General features: G+C 44.8%; 1 protein-coding gene across 1 annotated transcript; it reads right to left on the bottom strand.

Annotated features, from left to right (window-relative positions):
- Positions 1 to 1,192: 1,192 nt before the first annotated feature.
- Positions 1,193 to 5,198, bottom strand: LOC123071814 (F-box protein SKP2A). The gene is made up of 5 exons (XM_044495395.1): positions 5,000 to 5,198; positions 3,335 to 3,611; positions 2,542 to 2,890; positions 2,336 to 2,477; positions 1,193 to 1,762 (listed from the first exon to the last, which is right to left on the bottom strand). Exons 2-5 carry the CDS (start codon positions 3,595 to 3,597, stop codon positions 1,371 to 1,373), a joined length of 1,146 nt encoding a protein of 381 aa, XP_044351330.1. The 5' UTR covers positions 3,598 to 3,611; positions 5,000 to 5,198; the 3' UTR covers positions 1,193 to 1,370.
- Positions 5,199 to 18,001: the final 12,803 nt, after the last annotated feature.

Raw genomic sequence — 18,001 nt, forward strand, 5'->3', positions numbered from 1 at the left:
TCAAAATTTGTTCACAAATTCAAAAAAAGTTTGCATATTTAATTTTTGTCTACAAATTAAAAATGGTTCGTAATTTAAAAATGTCCTATTTTTCAAATTTGTTCACATATTCAAAAAGTGCTATGGTTTTATTTTTCACAAATTCATAGAATATTTACTCTTTCAAAATTAGTCCGCAAATTAATAAAATGCTCGAGTTATGAAAAATAGTTTGTAATTTTGAAAAATGTTCAGTTTTTCAAATTTATTACTGTTTTCCAGAAAATGTTTTGCGTTTACAACAAGTACTTCATAATTTTGAAAAATGATTTCGTATTCAATTTGTGTTCCTATATTTAGAAAAAAATTAAGTTTCCTAAATAATGATCGCGTTTCAAAAGGTATGACTTTTAAAAAATCTGGTTTGGAATTAAAAAAAATCTAATCTGCCGCGTATTATAGTGGCTATGTATGCACTTCTCTGGTGGGAGGACTTGTGTTCAATCCCTCTCCCACAAGTTTTATGGAATTTTCACGAGCTGGCCTTGTTTTTTGCCACTACGGCAGTTTCTAACATCGATGCTACAAATATTTCAAAATAGCTCACGAGGCTAGCTCATGAGTCGCGGTGGCTAGCGCAGCACGTGCATATCTGTAGAGTGTGCTCTATTTTTGCGAAGTTTCATTTGCAAAAGACATCGGATGGGCCGGCCAAGGTGAGCCGCCTCCTGTGCGAAACCGCGACTCCTTTTCGCAATAAACACAGGAGGTCCCTAGCCTAATCTTTTCACCACGTCCCACCTAACCTTTCCACCAGGTCCCTTGTCATTGACACCTACATGGGCCTTGCGAGATTTTTCTAAAATTGATGGTTGGACCTAAAGCTCACCCAATATTCAAACAGTAATTTCTCATCAATGAACCCAAGATCTGATCAAACACAAAATCTTATTAAACAGGTTGATTTGCTGGTTAATTCAATATTAACTCCGTCAGTTTCTAGTGAGCAGTAACATGAGATATGTGGTGTAGTAAGAGTTGTCCGGGAAGAAGAATCGGGCGCCGCCCGAGCGAGGGTGACACGGGGGGCGTTTTGATTCAGCTTCACAGTCTCAATCCCCTCTAATTATCTCAGCTTAGTAAATCGTGTGGCTTTCTTCTAATTAGATCAGTCCCGTCACACCCACACACAAAAAATCCCTGACCAGGCACATTGCACAAGCAAGGCTCTCACATATTCTCCAGAGAACTCATTTTGTTAATGTCCAAGTACAGACACACAGACTTCCACCGCACCCTTGGGTTCCACTTCACATTCGGTGATACAACACGATACAAACTCAGCCCCACCGGGATCTCAGACCCTGCCATGATCCACACATGGATGGACCTCAGTAGGCATGGTTAGACAGGATGGCTCTCCCGGCCCCGGCGCGGTGCCGGTGGTGGGCGCACGCGCAGTGCACGGTGGTGAGGCTCAGGCAGCCGCTGATGATGAGGGAGTGCCTCTCCGGGCAGGTGTGGAGCGCCGGGAAGGAGTCGCACACCGCCTGCACTGCCGGGGGCGTCAGCGCGGTGCACTGGCTGATGTTCAGGCTGGCGAGGCCGTCCTTGTCGTCGCGGCCGCGGCTGTTCTTAGCCGTGTCCCAGCTCATGCCCTTGCTCCTGATGCGGCTGTTCTCTGCCAGCGAGTACATGGCACGGTCGGTGATGTTCTGGCAGTAGTACAGCCCCAGGGAACGCAGGTGAGGGCAGCCGTTTGCAAGAGCAACCACACTCTCATCTGAAGAAGGAGAAACGGATATGAGTCAGATTTCAGGCAAAGAGCATGCCTCTACGTGCGACTGACAAGCAACCACAGCACTGTAAACGATGATGAACTTGGATAACAATGCCGTACATGCCTACATGGTGAACATGATTAACAACCGAAATAAACTTGGGTGAGCACACTTGATCTTGGAGAAGTATGGAGGTTGCACCTCAGAGAACAGTGTATAAGGGTAAAAGGATGCAGAATCAACTTAACAAAATCAGGAAGAGAGCACGTTATGTAAGAAGACATATAAGGATGCGTGTAATGTAATGTTTGAGATTGTGCATTCCAATAAATAATGCAAGTTGCAAATGCCTTGTCCTAACATTACAATATGATTGCAAAGCATAAAACTTGGCCGAAAGCCAGGATCAGTGCTGATATTGTTTCTGTCAGCATGTCTGATAGTAACTAAAAAGTTAAAACTACCTAGCAGAGCAGAGAAAAAAGTGCTAATATCCTTGTATATTTTGTTTTAGCAATCAACAGAGCACCAGATTGTGCAGACTGCAGGGACATGAGATCGATCAAACAAATTACCTGTTATAAGAACGCAGCCACACAAGTCGACGGCCCTAAGTTCAGGACATCCTGATGCCAAGCTAGTGACTCCCCCGTCAGTGACAGTATCGCACCAACCAAGGTTCAAAGATTGCAGCTGACTACAGTTGCAGGCTATAGCCTGCACCAAGATAACAGAGATTAAATAAAGGTTCACGCAAAATATGTTGTCGCAGCTTTAGTACCTGCAACGCTCTGTCGGATGCTGCCCGCACACACCCGCATAGATTCAAGCATTTCAAGTTCTTGCACTGACTAGTGAGGTAGATCAAAGCAGCATCACTGAAATTGGAACATCCACTGATGTTCAGCCTTGTAAGGCGAGGGCACCCATGTGCCAGAGCATACAAGGACCGATCGCTAAGCCTGAAGCTTCTGCTCAGATCCAACTCGCGCAAATCATGACAAGAATTTGCTACAGCCTCCACTGCACTGTCTTCAAGCTGAGGCTTGATTTGCCTTAGAGAAAGGACTTGAAGCTTTGTAAATTTGTGGGCGAGTGATATCACCAACTCATTCATGTGGTCCTGGCACCTGAAAATGACACTTTGGTCAATCAATAACCTTTCATCTGGACTGCACTTCAAACATTGCTAATAAGACAAGTAGTCGTCACATAAGGCCCTGAACAAACAATTTATTTATTTCGAACTAAGAAATTAAAGTTTCTTGGGGCAAATATATCATCTGATTGAGCAGTTTTAATGGTTGTATAACTACAACATTTTATGTTTTTGGACAGCTGAAGAACCAAATTGATTGACAATTTTTTTTTCACATTTGCAGTGGACTTCCAATAAATCATACAATTGAATTATATAATATACAAAATGATCTAAACTACAAGCCCAGTGGTAAGTTGTGCTACAGCCTGCAAGTGACATTTCATAATTATAATTTGAACCATCTTGTTAACTGAAGAATCTAATATTGGTCATATTCACATAAGAAAGAAATGCAGAACTGAAGATCACTCACCACGAGAAGGAGAGACTAGTGGCTCCCCATCCTAGTGCATCACGCCACCCGGTGCAAACACCGGAGGCTACAATGGCCATCCTGTCATCTCCAGCGACTGATATGATCCTCAGCAGAAGCTCCATGGGGAGGTCCTTCCAACCTGACAAGGTGGTGTCTGTGACACCATTCTGTGTCTGTCCACCACTCTCACCGCCACCAGAAACCACGAGTGCATTGAACGAATTGTCCAAGTACCCACTCACCATCTGTGCATTGACCATTTTCACAGATAAACCTGCATTCAGTAGTGCAGCTATTAGCAAACTTATATAAACAGAGTCAATAGGTTAGATTAGTAATAAGTATCCGCAACAAAAACGTAAATGCACCCAAGTAACCTCCCAGGAATGCGCTAGACCATACTGGAATGTCGCTGTCAGAAGCCCTCACCGAGATCTAGCAATTATTTGATCAAGGTAGGGTTCTTACTACTTTTACTTAAACACGTCACATCTAGTGAACGGAAGATAAATACCCGCAAAATTAGGTAGGGAACACAAACAGAGGAATGGAGCAATAATACAATCGAGAACCTAGACGCTATTGCCTCGATAAGTAGTGCCACCCTTTGTCTCTTTGCTTTGTTTCGTTTCTTGCCCTGTACTTGATTTCTCTTTTCTGCTTTTGCTTTGTTTCGTTTTCTTGCCCTGTGCTTTAATTTTTTTGGTTGGCTTATGCCAATAAGCCGTTGTTAACCATGGAGATCTCTTCCACGGCAGAGTTCCTTGTAATACAAAATGTCACGCATTTAGATGCGTGTTCGAGAAAAGAATTCTTCAAGAAGCAACGACTACTGCACTAATCTCTCAAGTCAATCAAAGCGTTCAGAAGGAACCAAAAGTCAGCTAGAAGTGGCGTAAGAATGAACAGCCTTAGGATCAGCACCTCTGTATCAACAATCCAATCTATGAGATCACCTAGAATCAAATATATTTGCGGGTGGCAACTAGCAACTTCCAATCGAGGAACTTGCGCAAAAATCCCGGGAGAGTGAACTCTGCACAACGCAGACCTTCTCAAAAGGAGCTTTGGGGTCTGCAGCCGTGGAAAGCACAAAGCCAAAATAAAATGGAAACGGCAAGCAAGCGCCAGAGGTTCCGGCCCCTTCCTCTTGGATCTTCTACTTCTATAAACCGCCAGAGGCGTGCACAGCAACGCAAACCTTTAATAAGCGAGAACAACCAATCTAAAGCATAAGATGCTCCGCCGCTGCCAGAAGCGAATCGGCTAATCCAGAAAAATCTCCATTAATCAGCTAATCCAGAGAATTCAATGGAGAGATTAGCTCGAATCTTCAGGGACTAAATGCTAACCGGGCCAGCCTCCATGGCGGATAAGCGTCCGCGGAAGACAGGGACCCGGTGCAAATATCAGGATCCGAGTCCTAGGAATATCCAAGAAAACAACCAGGAGCTTTGCCCAGGATCGAAGTAGCTTTCGCGCACAGGCAGCCACAAAAAAAAAACTACGGAAACGGCTTTCGATTCGAAGCAGAACCACGGAAAGATCCAGTTTCCGGGGGCGATCCCGCTCCCGAGCACCAAACAGGACTAGAACAAATCCTAAAAACAAACAGCAAGGATAGATTTTACACGGGGAGAAAGGGACGCGAGCTCTACTCACCCAGCCGAGCAAGCCGAGAAGCGAAGCGGCGGCGCGGTCGCCGCTGCCCAGAGGCGATCTATCTATTTTCCGGGGATTAAATCGAGTTTTAGCTGCCGCAGTTGAGCACTGGCGGCTGCCTGAGGAGGCAGCGAGGCCGGGTTCTAATAGGCGGCGAGGGGGGCAGGAGGGGATGAGGACGGGGGGCTCACGAGGGCGGCGCGTGGCGGGCGGGGGGGCTGCGCACGTGAGCAGGGCGTGGGGACCCGCGACGGCCTGGGGACTGCGTTTCCTTTTTTTTCTCCCGTATACGGCGGCGGACTCTTTTTTTCTCAGCCTCCCGTTTTGTTTTGCGTTTTCCCAGACGCGGTGACGGGAAAACGGGAGGGGTGTCTGTGGGCCGTTGCTGTCTGTCAGCACGCCTAGGCGCCACCACGAAACTTCTGGAAACGCCCCGGCCCGGGGGGTACGCAGGAACGGCCGTTGGTGTGGGGCACAGTGGCTTTTCTGTGGGTGGGGTGGGGTAGGTTTTGTGCTGGGGGCAGAACTGTCAGATCCTGTGCTGGATTGATATGTTTGGAAGAAAAAACAAATTCGGTGGGGAAGTGGAGGGACCTTTTGTGCCGGGGCAAAACTACGGGAAAAACGAATTCAGCTATAAACAAAAGGCATGTTTTAATTCTTTTAGAATTCTTGAAAACTTTCAATTGTTGTTTTCACTTAAGCTGGTTTCCACCGGATAATCTCTTCTCTAGGGCTATGAGATTTTTTCAGTAGCTCATCTCTTTATAAAATAAATAAATATGTTCAACACATAGACATTGGTGTTTGTGTGTGGGCATCAACAGGTCTCCGTGATAGTTTCTCTCCGGATCCGATGGTTCACTTCGACCGTGAGATGCAAATTATGAATGATGGTTTGACATTAAGGAATGGCCGTGCTTCCGCCTTTGTTTTTGTCTTTAGGGCTTGTTGAGTTGTGCCCTCAACAGAACCCTGTCTTACTTTCTGTTGTGACTTCGATGGTAATGGTACTCAAGCATCCGGCCTTGAGCTCCGGGATGAAATCCTAGATCTGGCCAGAATTGGTACCAAGCAATGACGATGATTTGACATCATTACTTTGTTGAAGGCACTACTCGGATATGTTCGGAATGGTTTTTCAGGGTAAAAACCTAGATTCTAGCCTTGCGTGGTTGGATTCAGTGACGGCGGCCGTTGAGGGTCGCTCCATTCTTGAAGGTGTTGTTATTTCAAGAACCTCATCGTCCATGTGTGTCATGAGTTGGTTGGTGTGAATACAGTCATTGTTGCAGTTTGCCGATCGCAGATCTGATTGCTTTGTTTTTTTTCTCGTTTATGCATAACTTTGGTCTTATATGAATTTGGCATTGCCGGCGTTTTTGTGTGCGTGCATTGGTGTTGGCTGCGTGCATCCTAACAATGCAAAGGCCGGATGTGTGCTTGTTGTGTTTATATCTTCTTGATGCTTCATTTTGAGTCAATAAAATTCACCATTTGTCGGAAAAAACACCCCCTCTGCCCAGGGCGCAAACATGTTTTTCTCCTGCGTGAAAATTTACAAAAACACAAAGGACCTTAGAAAATTTACACATGTAAATTCTTTCAGAAAATTGTTACCATATATTTTACAAATTTAATGTTAACCTTGGAAATATGTGCTCTTGATCGGACATGACATTTCTGCAGTTGGGTGCATATGCACCCCGGGTGAATAGTAGCATCTGGAAAAAATAGGAAGACAAACATTGTTGAATGTGTTGCCAACACGCAAAAACTCATGGTGAAAAAACATTCGTGGAGGCCCGGGCAAAAAAAAGAACAATGTTCCAAAATAGGGCAAATTTTTAAAGCACTTTGGAACATTGATTTTTTTTTTAACTCTAACAAATGTTTTCCAGTCATGTAACTTTGCATGTTAGCAAAACATTTAACAATGTTTATAAAAAAAAATCAGTCTTTTTCACTATTTTTTCAAATTTTATTCTTCGTCTTGGGCATATGCACTCCAGAGAAGAGAACAACACTTCCACTCTCGACTGCCCCCCCCCCCCCCCCTTCCTTAGGGGTCATCGGTCTTAGATCATTTTAGAATATTATGCATCTGGTTTCTCTACTCTTAGGATTGTTTAAGACAAGCTACTTCTTCGTTATGTACAGTTTAAATATTGTATGTTCTGTGGCTGAAATATTTTATACGTCATTTGTCTATACATCTATAATGCAAAGTCCAATTTACAGTTTTTACTCCTTAAATTGGTTATGATATAGATTTCCAAGTGCATATGTGTACCTTACCACATGTACACTTTAGAACTTATTCCACACACACCTCCGGTGTCTTGTTCTCACATTTATTTCTACATAAAACATATTGTTCAGATTGTCAATTCACACAAATACAGAAATTTGCAAGAAATAAATTGAGAACCGTAAGTTTTGTTGTTATGTTATCCAAGCTCAATGAACTATAAACTTACGTCATGCCAAAAAAAACAACAAGAAATATCATGTTTTTTCACCTTCATTCCGGGAAGAGTGAATTTATCGACATGTATTAGTAAACGAGTATGTGTATACATATCAAAAAATGCAAATTTATAAAGGAATTATTATGATCCTTTCATTTAGTACTATTGTTCACCATTGTGGCATTATGGAAGTAAATAACAAGGGATATCAATATATTTAGAAGGGGCAAACATGGCGGCAAGCGGTCTGGTCGACATGTTTTGCGGCGAGTTGGTTCTTCACGACGTGGCGCTCCTCAAGCTCCATCTCTTCCTTCATCGTGAGCTCGCCTCAACCAACTCCCATGACTCAAGCTCAACCTCCGGCTCCTCTCACTCCTTCATCTCCTCCTCCTCCAACCTGGGGCTCGACGAGGACAAGGGCGCGGGCATGGCCATGCCAACTCAGTCCTCCGTTGCCACAAGAGCATCCCCGGGACGGTGGCCTTGCTTTGGACCATGGCGGGTGCCGACAACGGGAGCTCAATTTGGGGGCAGGAAGCGATGGCAGGAGGCCAATTTTGGCCGAGGTGGATCGATACATCCTTAATAACCCGGGTAACTCTACAAGATGGAATGTGGCAAGGTTTGTAAGTGCATGTAGTGCCACCCCTAGTTGGTTTTGGAGTATTGACGACAAACATGGTTGAGGGACTAATGTGTTTGTGAGAATTGCAGGATAACACGGGTAGTGTCCCTCATTGATTTGGTTTACCTACCAGAGATGACCCCTAAAAATGTGTGAAGACATTGAAGACAATGGTGGTTCTTGAAGACATTCATGATGAAGATTATGACGCGTGAAGCTATTCACTTGAAGACTATGGAGTACGAAGACATAGTTGTTTCGTAGTTTCCTTTTCTTCTTATTGTGTCATAGGATCCACTGTACTGTTAAGTGGGGTCCAAGTGAACAAAGTCAGAGTGACTGAAGTGATGCTCAACCAAATCCTATGTCTTCGAGCGAAGAAAATGAGAGTAAATATTGTCTAGAGCTGGATGAGTCAGCTTTGCTTGTAGCCCAAGCCAAGCTGCCGCGTGTGTTTGAAATCTGACCGTTGCACACATGTCAGTTCCTTAGTGACCTAGGGTCATTTTGGACAAATCAGGTCGGGTTGCCTCCTGGCTATAAATAGCCCACCCCCTACACCATAAATTGGTGGCTGCTCAGAGTTAGTGCATGGCTTTTGTCGTTTGAGAGCAACCCACCTCTGAAGCATTTGAGAGAGAAATCCTTGCGAGGACAAAGCCCAAAACACCCAGAGCCAAAGAGTGTTAGGCATCACTGAAGTCTTTCTGTCTGCGTAATCTGAAGACTTGTTACACTTGAGGAATGTGAATCCTCAAGCCTGTTAGGTGTCGTGTTCTGAGCATCCAAGAGTCATTGTGGATTGCCAGTGAACAAAGTCTGTGATGGTTTGGAATTCTACCTCGAAGACTTACCAGAGTGATTGGGCGAGGACTGGGTGTCCTTAGCTCAAAGGGAATAAGGTGAAGACATAGTCTTCTGAGTTAAATCTCAGCCTCCCTAACCAGATGTATAGTTGTCACAACAACTGGAACTAGTCTATGAAATCCTTGTCTTTGTCAAGCTACCGGTTCTATCCTCTACTCTCCTTACTTTATAGTTGTCTTCGTGAAGGCATTGCTTAATTGTCTAATCTGTTTGACTTCACACTGTGAAGACTATTATCTGTTTAGCTTCGTACTATCTAGGTTTCTGATCCTGTCTACCTAATTGCAATTAGTCTTCGTGCTTTCATTATATTGTATGTTAGACTTATGCTTGCCTAGTGTAGTTTTCATCCCGCTACTTACTATTCAGGCTTAGTTACTTATTTGTCTTCAAAGCCACCGTGTTTTGAAGACTTTCATAAAAATCGCCTATTCACGCCCCCTCTAGTCGATAACTAGCACTTTCAATTGGTATCAGAGCAAGGTACTCCCTTGTTCTGTGTGATTCGGTTTAACCACCTGGAGTTTTAGTTATGTCGACTTCAGGGATAATCAAGGTCTCCGCTGCGTGCCCTGTCTTCGATGGCACTGACTACCCCTACTGGAAGAACAAGATGTGCATGCATCTTGAAGCCATTGATGTTGATCTCTGGTATGTCGTCAAGACTGGTGTTACCAAAGTTGGTCAAGGCGTCACCGCTACTGATGTCAAGAGATTTGCTCAATTGGACTCAACTGCCAAAAACATCATATGTGGTCATCTGACCAAAGGGAAATATGGCCGTGTGAGTGAACTGGAAACTGCAAAGCTGGTCTGGGACTGACTGTCCAAGGTCAATGAAGGTGTCTCAACTCAGAGAGACTCAAGAATTGATGTTCTTTGCAATCTTTTCAACTGCTTCAAGAGAAACGATAATGAAAATGTCCAGCTCATGTTCGATCGCTTGACTAACATCACCAATGAGTTGCGTGCTCTCGGCGCCACTGAGATCACCAAGCATGAGATCATGCAGAAGCTTCTGATATCACTTGACAGCTCGTTTGACACCTTAGCCCTGATGATTCAAGAACATCCTGACTTCAAAGTGTTGGGGAACGTAGCAGAAATTCAAAAGTTTCCTACGAGTCACCAAGATCTATCTATGGAGAGACTAGCAACGAGAGAGGGGGGAGTGCATCTACATACCCTTGTAGATCGCTAAGCGGAAGCGTTCAAGAGAACGGGGTTGAGGGAGTCGTACTCGTCGTGATCCAAATCACTGAAGATCCTAGTGCCGAACGGACGGCACCTCCGCGTTCAACACACGTGCCGCTCGATGACGTCTCCCGTGCCTTGATCCAGCAAGGGGAGAGGGAGAGGTTGGGGAAGACTCCGTCCAGCAGCAGCACAACGGCATGGTGGTGGCGGAGGAGCGTGGCACTCCAGCAGGGCTTCGCCAAGCACCGCAAGAGACGAGGAGGGAGAGGGGTAGGGCTGCGCCTGGAGAGGTGAAAACTCATGTGTTTGCAGCCCCCAATACCTCAAGTATATATAGGGGAAGGGGAAGGGCTGCGCCCCCATCTAGGGTTCCCTCCCTAGGGGTGGCGGCAGCCCCAAAAAACCCATCTAGGGTGCGGCCAAGGGGGGGAGAGGGGAAACTTGCCCCCCAAGCAAGGTGGAGGCGCCCCCTCCCCAAACCCTAGGCGCCTTGGGCCCTGGTGGGGGGGCGCACCAGCCCACCTGGGGCTGGTCCCCTCCCACACTTGGCCCATGCAGCCCTCTGGGGCCAGTGGCCCCACCTAGTGGACCCCCGGGACCCTCCCGGTGGTCCCGGTACGTTACCGATAGCACCCGAAACTTTTTGGGTGAGCAAAACAGGACTTCCCATATATAACTCTTTACCTCCAGACCATTCTGAAACTCCTCGTGACGTCCGAGATCTCATCCGGGACTCCGAACAACATTCGGTAGCCACGTATATCTATTCCCTATAACCCTAGTGTCATCGAACCTTAAGTGTGTAGACCCTACGGGTTCGGGAACCATGCAGACATGACCGAGACGTTCTCCGGTCACTAACCAACAACGGGATCTGGATACCCATGTTGGCTCCCACATGTTCCACGATGATCTCAGCGGATGAACCACGATGTCAAGGATTCAATCAATCCCATATACAATTCCCTTTGTCTAGCGGTATAGTACTTGCCCGAGATTCGATCGTCGGTATGCCGATACCTTGTTCAATCTCGTTACCGGCAAGTCTCTTTACTCGTTCCATAACACATCATCCCGTGATCAACTCCTTGATCACATTGTGCACATTATGATGATGTCCTACCGAGTGGGCCCAGAGATGCCTCTCCGTCACACAGAGTGAAAAATCCCAGTCTCGATTCATGCCAACCCAACAGACACTTTCGGAGATACCCGTAGTGCACCTTTATAGCCACCCAGTTACGTTGTGACGTTTGGCACACCCAAAGCATTCCTACGGTGTCCGGGAGTTGCACAATCTCATGGTCTAAGGAGAAGATACTTGACATTTAGAAAAGCTTTAGCATACGAACTACACGATCTTGTGCTATGCTTAGGATTGGGTCTTGTCCATCACATCATTCTCCTAATGATGTGATCCCGTTATCAATGACATCCAATGTCCATGGTCAGGAAACCATGACCATCTGTTGATCAACGAGCTAGTCAACTAGAGGCTCACTAGGGACATGTTGTGGTCTATGTATTCACACATGTATTGCGGTTTCCGATCAATACAATTATAGCATGAATAATAGACACTTATCATGAACAAGGAAATACAATAATAACCATTTTATTATTGCCTCTAGGGCATATTTCCAGCAGTCTCCCACTTGCACTAGAGTCAATAATCTAGTTCACATCACTATGTGATTGTAATGAATCGACACCCATGGGGTTTGATCATATCTCTCTTGTGAGAGACATTATTAGTCAACGGATCTGAACCTTTCAGATCCATTTGTGTTTTGCAAATCTCTATGTCATCTCCTAGATGCAGCTACCACGCCCTATTTGCATCTATTCCAAATAACTGTTCTACTATACGAATCCGGTTTACTACTCAGAATAATCTGGATTAGTGTCAAAGTCTGCAACGGCGTAACCCTTTACGACGAACTCTTTTACCACCTCCATAATCAAGAAAATTCCTTAGTCTACTAGTTACTAAGGATAAGTTTGACCGTTGTCCTGTGATCCATTCCTGGATCACCCTTGTACCCCTTGACTGACTCATGGCAAGGCACACTTCCGGTGCGGTACACAGCATAGCGTACTATAAAGCCTATGTCTGAACCATAGGGGATGACCTTCGTCCTTTCTCTCTCTTCTGCCGTGGTCATGTCTTGAGTCTTACTCAATACTCACACCATATAACACAGCCAAGAACTCCTTCTATGCTGATCTATTTTGAACTCCTTCAAAATCTTGTCACGGTATGTATTCATTTGAAAGTACTATTTAAGCATTTTGATCTATCCTTATAGATCTTGATGCTCAATGTTCAAGTAGCTTAATCCAGGGTTTCCATTGAAAAACACTTTTCAAATAACCCTATATGCTTTCCAGAAATTCTACATCATTTCCGATCAACAATATGTCAACAACATATACTCATCAAAAATGCTATAGTGCTCCCACTCACTTCTTTGGAAATACAAGTTTCTCATAAACTTTGTATAAACCCAAAATCTTTGATCATCTCATCAAAGCGTATATTCCAACTCCGAGATGCTTACTCCAGTCCCTAGAAGGATTGCTGGAGCTTTGCACACTTGTTAGCATCTTTCAGGATTGACAAAACCTTCTGGTTTTATCACATACAACCTTTCCTCAAGAATATAGTCGAGGAAACAATGTTTTGGCATCCTATCTGCAAGATTTCATAAATAATGCAGTATCTGCTAATATAATTCCAATAGACTCTTAGCATCGCTACGAGTGAGAAAGTCTCATCGTAGTCAACTCCTTGAACTTGTCGGTAAACATCTTAACGACAAGTCGAGCTTTCTTAGTGGTGACACTTACCATCATTGTCTGTCTTCCCTTTTTAAAATCCATCTGTACCCAACAGCCTTACGACCATCAAGTAGTTCTTCCAAAGTCCACACTTTGTTTTCATACATGGATCCTCTCTCGGATTTTATGGCCTCTAGCCATTTGTCGGAATTCGGGCCCACCATCGCTTCTCCATAGCTCGTAGGTTCATTGTTGTCTAGCAACATGACCTCCAAGACAGGATTACCGTACCACTCTAAAGTAGTACCTGTCCTTGTCGTCCTACGAGGTTTGGTAGTGACTTGATCTGAAGTTTCATGATCACTATCATAAGCTTCTACTTCAATTGGTGTAGCTGCCACAAGAACAACTTCCTGTGCCCTGCTACACACTAGTTGAAGTGATGGTTCAACAGAGAAACCTTTCCTCAAGAAAGGACCCGTTTCTAGAAACAATCACTTTTGCTTCCGGATCTCAAATAGGAGGTATACCCAACTGTTTTGGGTGTCCTTTGAAGATGTATTTATCCTCTTTGGGTTCGAGCTTATCAGGATGAAACTTTTTCATATAAGCGTCGCAGCCCCAAACTTTCAAGAAACGACAGCTTAGGTTTCTCTAAACCGCAGTTCATACGGTGTCATCTCAACGGAATTACATGGTGCCCTATTTAAAGTGAATGCGGTTGTCTCTAATGCCCAAACCATGAACGATAGTGGTAATTCGATAAGAGACATCATGGTATGCCCCCATATCCAATAGGGTGCATCTATGATGTTCGGACACACCATCACACTATGGTGTTCCAGGCGGTGTTAGTTGTGAAACAATTTCCACAATGTCTCAATTGTGTACCAAACTCGCAACTCAGATATCCATCTCTATGATCATATCACAGACATTTTTATCCTCTTGTCACGAAGATCTTCAACTTCACTTTGAAATTACTTGAACCTTTCAATAATTCAGACTTGTGTTTCATCAAGTAAATATACAACATCTACTCAAATCATCTGTGAAGTAACAACATAACGATATCCACTGCATGCCTCAGCACTCATTGGACTGCACACATCAAAATGTGTTACTTCCAACAAGTTGCTTTCTTGTTCCATTTCACTGAAAATGAGACCTTTCAGTCATCTTGCCCATGTGGTATGATTTGCATGACTCAAGTGATTCAAAATCAAGTGAGTCCAAACGATCCATCTACATGGAGTTTCTTCATGCGTATATACCAATAGACATGGTTCGCATGTCTCAATCTTTTAAAAAACGAGTGAGTCCAAAGATCCATCAACATGGAGCTTCTTCATGCGTTTTATACCAATATGACTTACATGGCAGTGCCACAAGTAGGTGGTACTATCATTACTATCTTATATCTTTTGGCATGAACATGTGTATCACTACGATCGAGATTTAGTAAACCATTCATTTTAGGTGCAAGACCGTTGAAGGTATTATTCAAATAAACAGAGTAACCATTATTCTCCTTAAATGAATAACCGTATTGCGATAGACATGATCCAATCATGTCTATGCTCAACGCAAACACCAAATAACAATTATTTAGGTTTAACACCAATCTCGATTGTAGAGGGAGCGTGCGATGTTTGATCACATCAACCTTGGAAAAACTTCCAACACACATCCTTATCTCACCTTTAGCTAGTCTCCGTTTATTCCGTAGCCTTTTATTTCGAGTTACTAACACTTAGCAACCGAACCGGTATCTATTACCATGGTGCTACTAGGAGTACTAGTAAAGTACACATTTAATTCAATGTATATCCAATATACTTCTGTCAACCTTGCTTGCCTTCTTATCTACCAAGTATCTAGGGTGGTTCTGCTTTAGTGTCCGTTCCTCTCATTACAGAAGCACTTAGTCTCGGGTTTGGGTTCAACCTTGGGTTATTCACTAGAGCAGCAACTGTTTTGCCGTTTCATGAAGTATCCCTTCTTGCCCTTGCCCTTGTTGAAACTAGTGGTTTTACTAACCATCAACAATTGATGCTCCTACTTGATTTCTACTTTCGCGGTGTCAAACATCGTGAATATTTCAAGGATCATCATATCTATCCCTGATATGTTATAGTTCGTCACGAAGCTCTAGTAGCTTGGTGGCAATGTCTTTGGAGAAACATCACTATCTCATCTGGAAGATAAACTCCCACTCGATTCAAGTGATTGTTGTACCCAGACAATCTGGGTACAAGTTCAACGATTGAGCTTTTCTCCCTTAGTTTGCAGGCTAAGAAACTCGTCGGAGGTCTCATACCTCTTGACGCGGGCATGAGCCTGAAATCTCAATTTCAGCCCTCGAAACATCTCATATGTTCCGCGACATTTTGAAATCGCCTTTCGTGCCTCAATTCTAAACCATTTAACATTACCCACTGAACTATCACGTAGTCATCAAAACGTGTATGTCAGATGTTCGCAACATCCACAAACGACGTTCGAGGTTCAGTACACCGAGCGGTGCATTAAGGACATAAGCCTTCTATGCAGCAATGAGGACAATCCTCAGTTTACGGACCCAGTCCGCATAATTGCTACTATCAACTTTCAACTATATTTTCTCTAGGAACATATCTAAAATAGTAGAACTAAAATGCGAGCTATGACATAATTTGCAAAGACCTTTTGACTATGTTCAGAACAATTAAGTTCATCTAATGAACTCCCACTCAGATAGACATCCCTCTAGTCATCTAAGTGATTACATGATCCGAGTCAACTAGGACGTGTATGATCATCACGTGAGACGGACTAGTCATCATCGGTGAACATCTTCATGTTGATCGTATCTACCATACGACTCATGCTCGACCTTTCGGTCTCTTGTGTTCCAAGGCAATGTCTGTACATGCTAGGCTCGTCAAGTTAACCTAAGTGTTTCGCGTGTGTAAATCTGGCTTACACCCGTTGTATGTGAACGTTAGAATCTATCACACCCATTCATCACCTGGTGCTTCGAAACAACGAACTTTCGCAACGGTGCACAGTTAGGGGGAACACTTTCTTGAAATTATTATGAGGGGTCATCTTATTTACTACCGTCGTTCTAAGCAAATAAGATGTATAAACATGATAAACATCACATGCAATCAAATAGTGACATGATATGGCCAATATCATTTTGCTCCTTTTGGTCTCCATCTTCGGGGCTCCATGATCATCATCGTCACCGGCATGACACCATGATCTCCATCATCGTGTCTCCATGAAGTTGTCTCGCCAACTATTACTTCTACTACTATGGCTAACGGTTAGCAATAAACTAAAGTAATTACATGGCGTTGTTCAATGACACGCAGGTCATACAATAAATTAAGACAACTCCTATGGCTCCTGCCGGTTGTCAAACTCATCGACATGCAAGTCGTGATTCCTATTACAAGAACATGATCAATCTCATACATCACATATCATTTGGCCATATCACATCACATAGCATACCCTACAAAAACAAGTTAGACGTCCTCTAATTGTTGTTTGCATGTTTTACGTGGCTGCTATGGGTTTCTAGCAAGAACTTTTCTTACCTACGCAAAAGCCACAACGTGATATGACAATTGCTATTTACCCTTCATAAGGACCCTTTTCATCGAATCCGATCCGACTAAAGTGGGAGAGACTGGCACCCGCTAGCCACCTTATGCAACAAGTGCATGTCAGTCGGTGGAACATGTCTCACGTAAGAGTACGTGTAAGGTCGGTCCGGGCCACTTCATCCCACAATACCGCCGAATCAAGATAAGACTAGTAACGGTAAGCAAATTGAACAAATCATCGCCCACAACTACTTTGTGTTCTACTCGTGCAAAGAATCTACGCAATAGACCTAGCTCATGATGCCACTATTGGGGAACGTAGCAGAAATTCAAAATTTTCCTATGAGTCACCAAGATCTATCTATGGAGAGACTAGCAACAAGAGAGCGGGGAGTGCATCTACATACCCTTATAGATCGCTAAGCGGAAGAATTCAAGAGAACGGGGTTGAGGGAGTCGTACTCGTCGTGATCCAAATCACCGGAGATAATAGTGCCGAACGGACGGCACCTTTGCGTTCAACACACGTGCAGCCCGATGACGTCTCCCGTGCCTTGATCTAGCAAGGGGAGAGGGAGAGGTTGGGGAAGACTCCGTCCAGCAGCAGCACAACGGCGTGGTGGTGGAGGAGGAGCGTGGCACTCCAGCAGGGCTTCGCCAAGCACCGCAAGAGACGAGGAGGGAGAGGGGTAGGGCTGCGCCTGGAGAGGTGAAAACTCATGTGTTTGCAGCCCCCAATACCTCAAGTATATATAGGGGAAGGTGAGGGGCTGCGCCCCCATTTAGGGTTCCCTCCCTAGGGGTGGCGGCAGCCCCAAAAAACCCATCTAGGGTGCGGCCAAGGGGGGGAGAGGGGAAACTTGCCCCCCAAGCAAGGTGGAGGCGCCCCCTCCCCAAACCCTAGGCGCCTTGGGCCCTGGTGGAGGGCGCACCAGCCCACCTGGGGCTGGTCCCCTCCCACACTTGGCCCATGCAGCCCTCTGGGGCCGGTGGCCCCACCTGGTGGACCCCCGGGACCCTCCCGGTGATCCCGGTACGTTAATGATAGCACCCGAAACTTTTCTGGTGACCAAAACAGGACTTCCCATATATAAATCTTTACCTCCGGACCATTCCGAAACTCCTCATGATGTCCGGGATCTCATCCGGGACTCCGAACAACATTTGGTAACCACGTATATCTATTCCCTATAACCCTAGCGTCATCAAACCTTAAGTGTGTAGACCCTACGGGTTCGGGAACCATGCAGACATGACCGAGACATTCTCCGGTCAATAACCAACAGCGGGATCTGGATACCCATGTTGGCTCCCACATGTTCCACGATGATCTCATCGGATGAACCACGATGTCAAGGATTCAATTAATCCCGTATACAATTCCCTTTGTCTAGCGGTATAGTACTTGCCCGAGATTCGATCGTCGGTATGCCGATACCTTGTTCAATCTCGTTACCGG

The sequence above is a fragment of the Triticum aestivum genome, chromosome 3B (genome assembly GCF_018294505.1).
Source record: "Triticum aestivum cultivar Chinese Spring chromosome 3B, IWGSC CS RefSeq v2.1, whole genome shotgun sequence".
Lineage (NCBI taxonomy): Eukaryota > Viridiplantae > Streptophyta > Magnoliopsida > Poales > Poaceae > Triticum > Triticum aestivum.

What these genes read in the sequence shown, in the direction of transcription:
- LOC123071814 (XM_044495395.1), bottom strand. Translation starts at nt 3,597, where the DNA reads ATGGTCAATGCACAGATGGTGAGTGGGTACTTGGACAATTCGTTCAAT. An exon ending in CATCCGACAGAGCGTTGCAG is followed by an intron (nt 2,478 to 2,541) that starts GTACTAAAGCTG and finishes ATCTTGGTGCAG; the next exon opens with GCTATAGCCTGCAACTGTAG. An exon ending in TGGCTGCGTTCTTATAACAG is followed by an intron (nt 1,763 to 2,335) that starts GTAATTTGTTTG and finishes CTCCTTCTTCAG; the next exon opens with ATGAGAGTGTGGTTGCTCTT.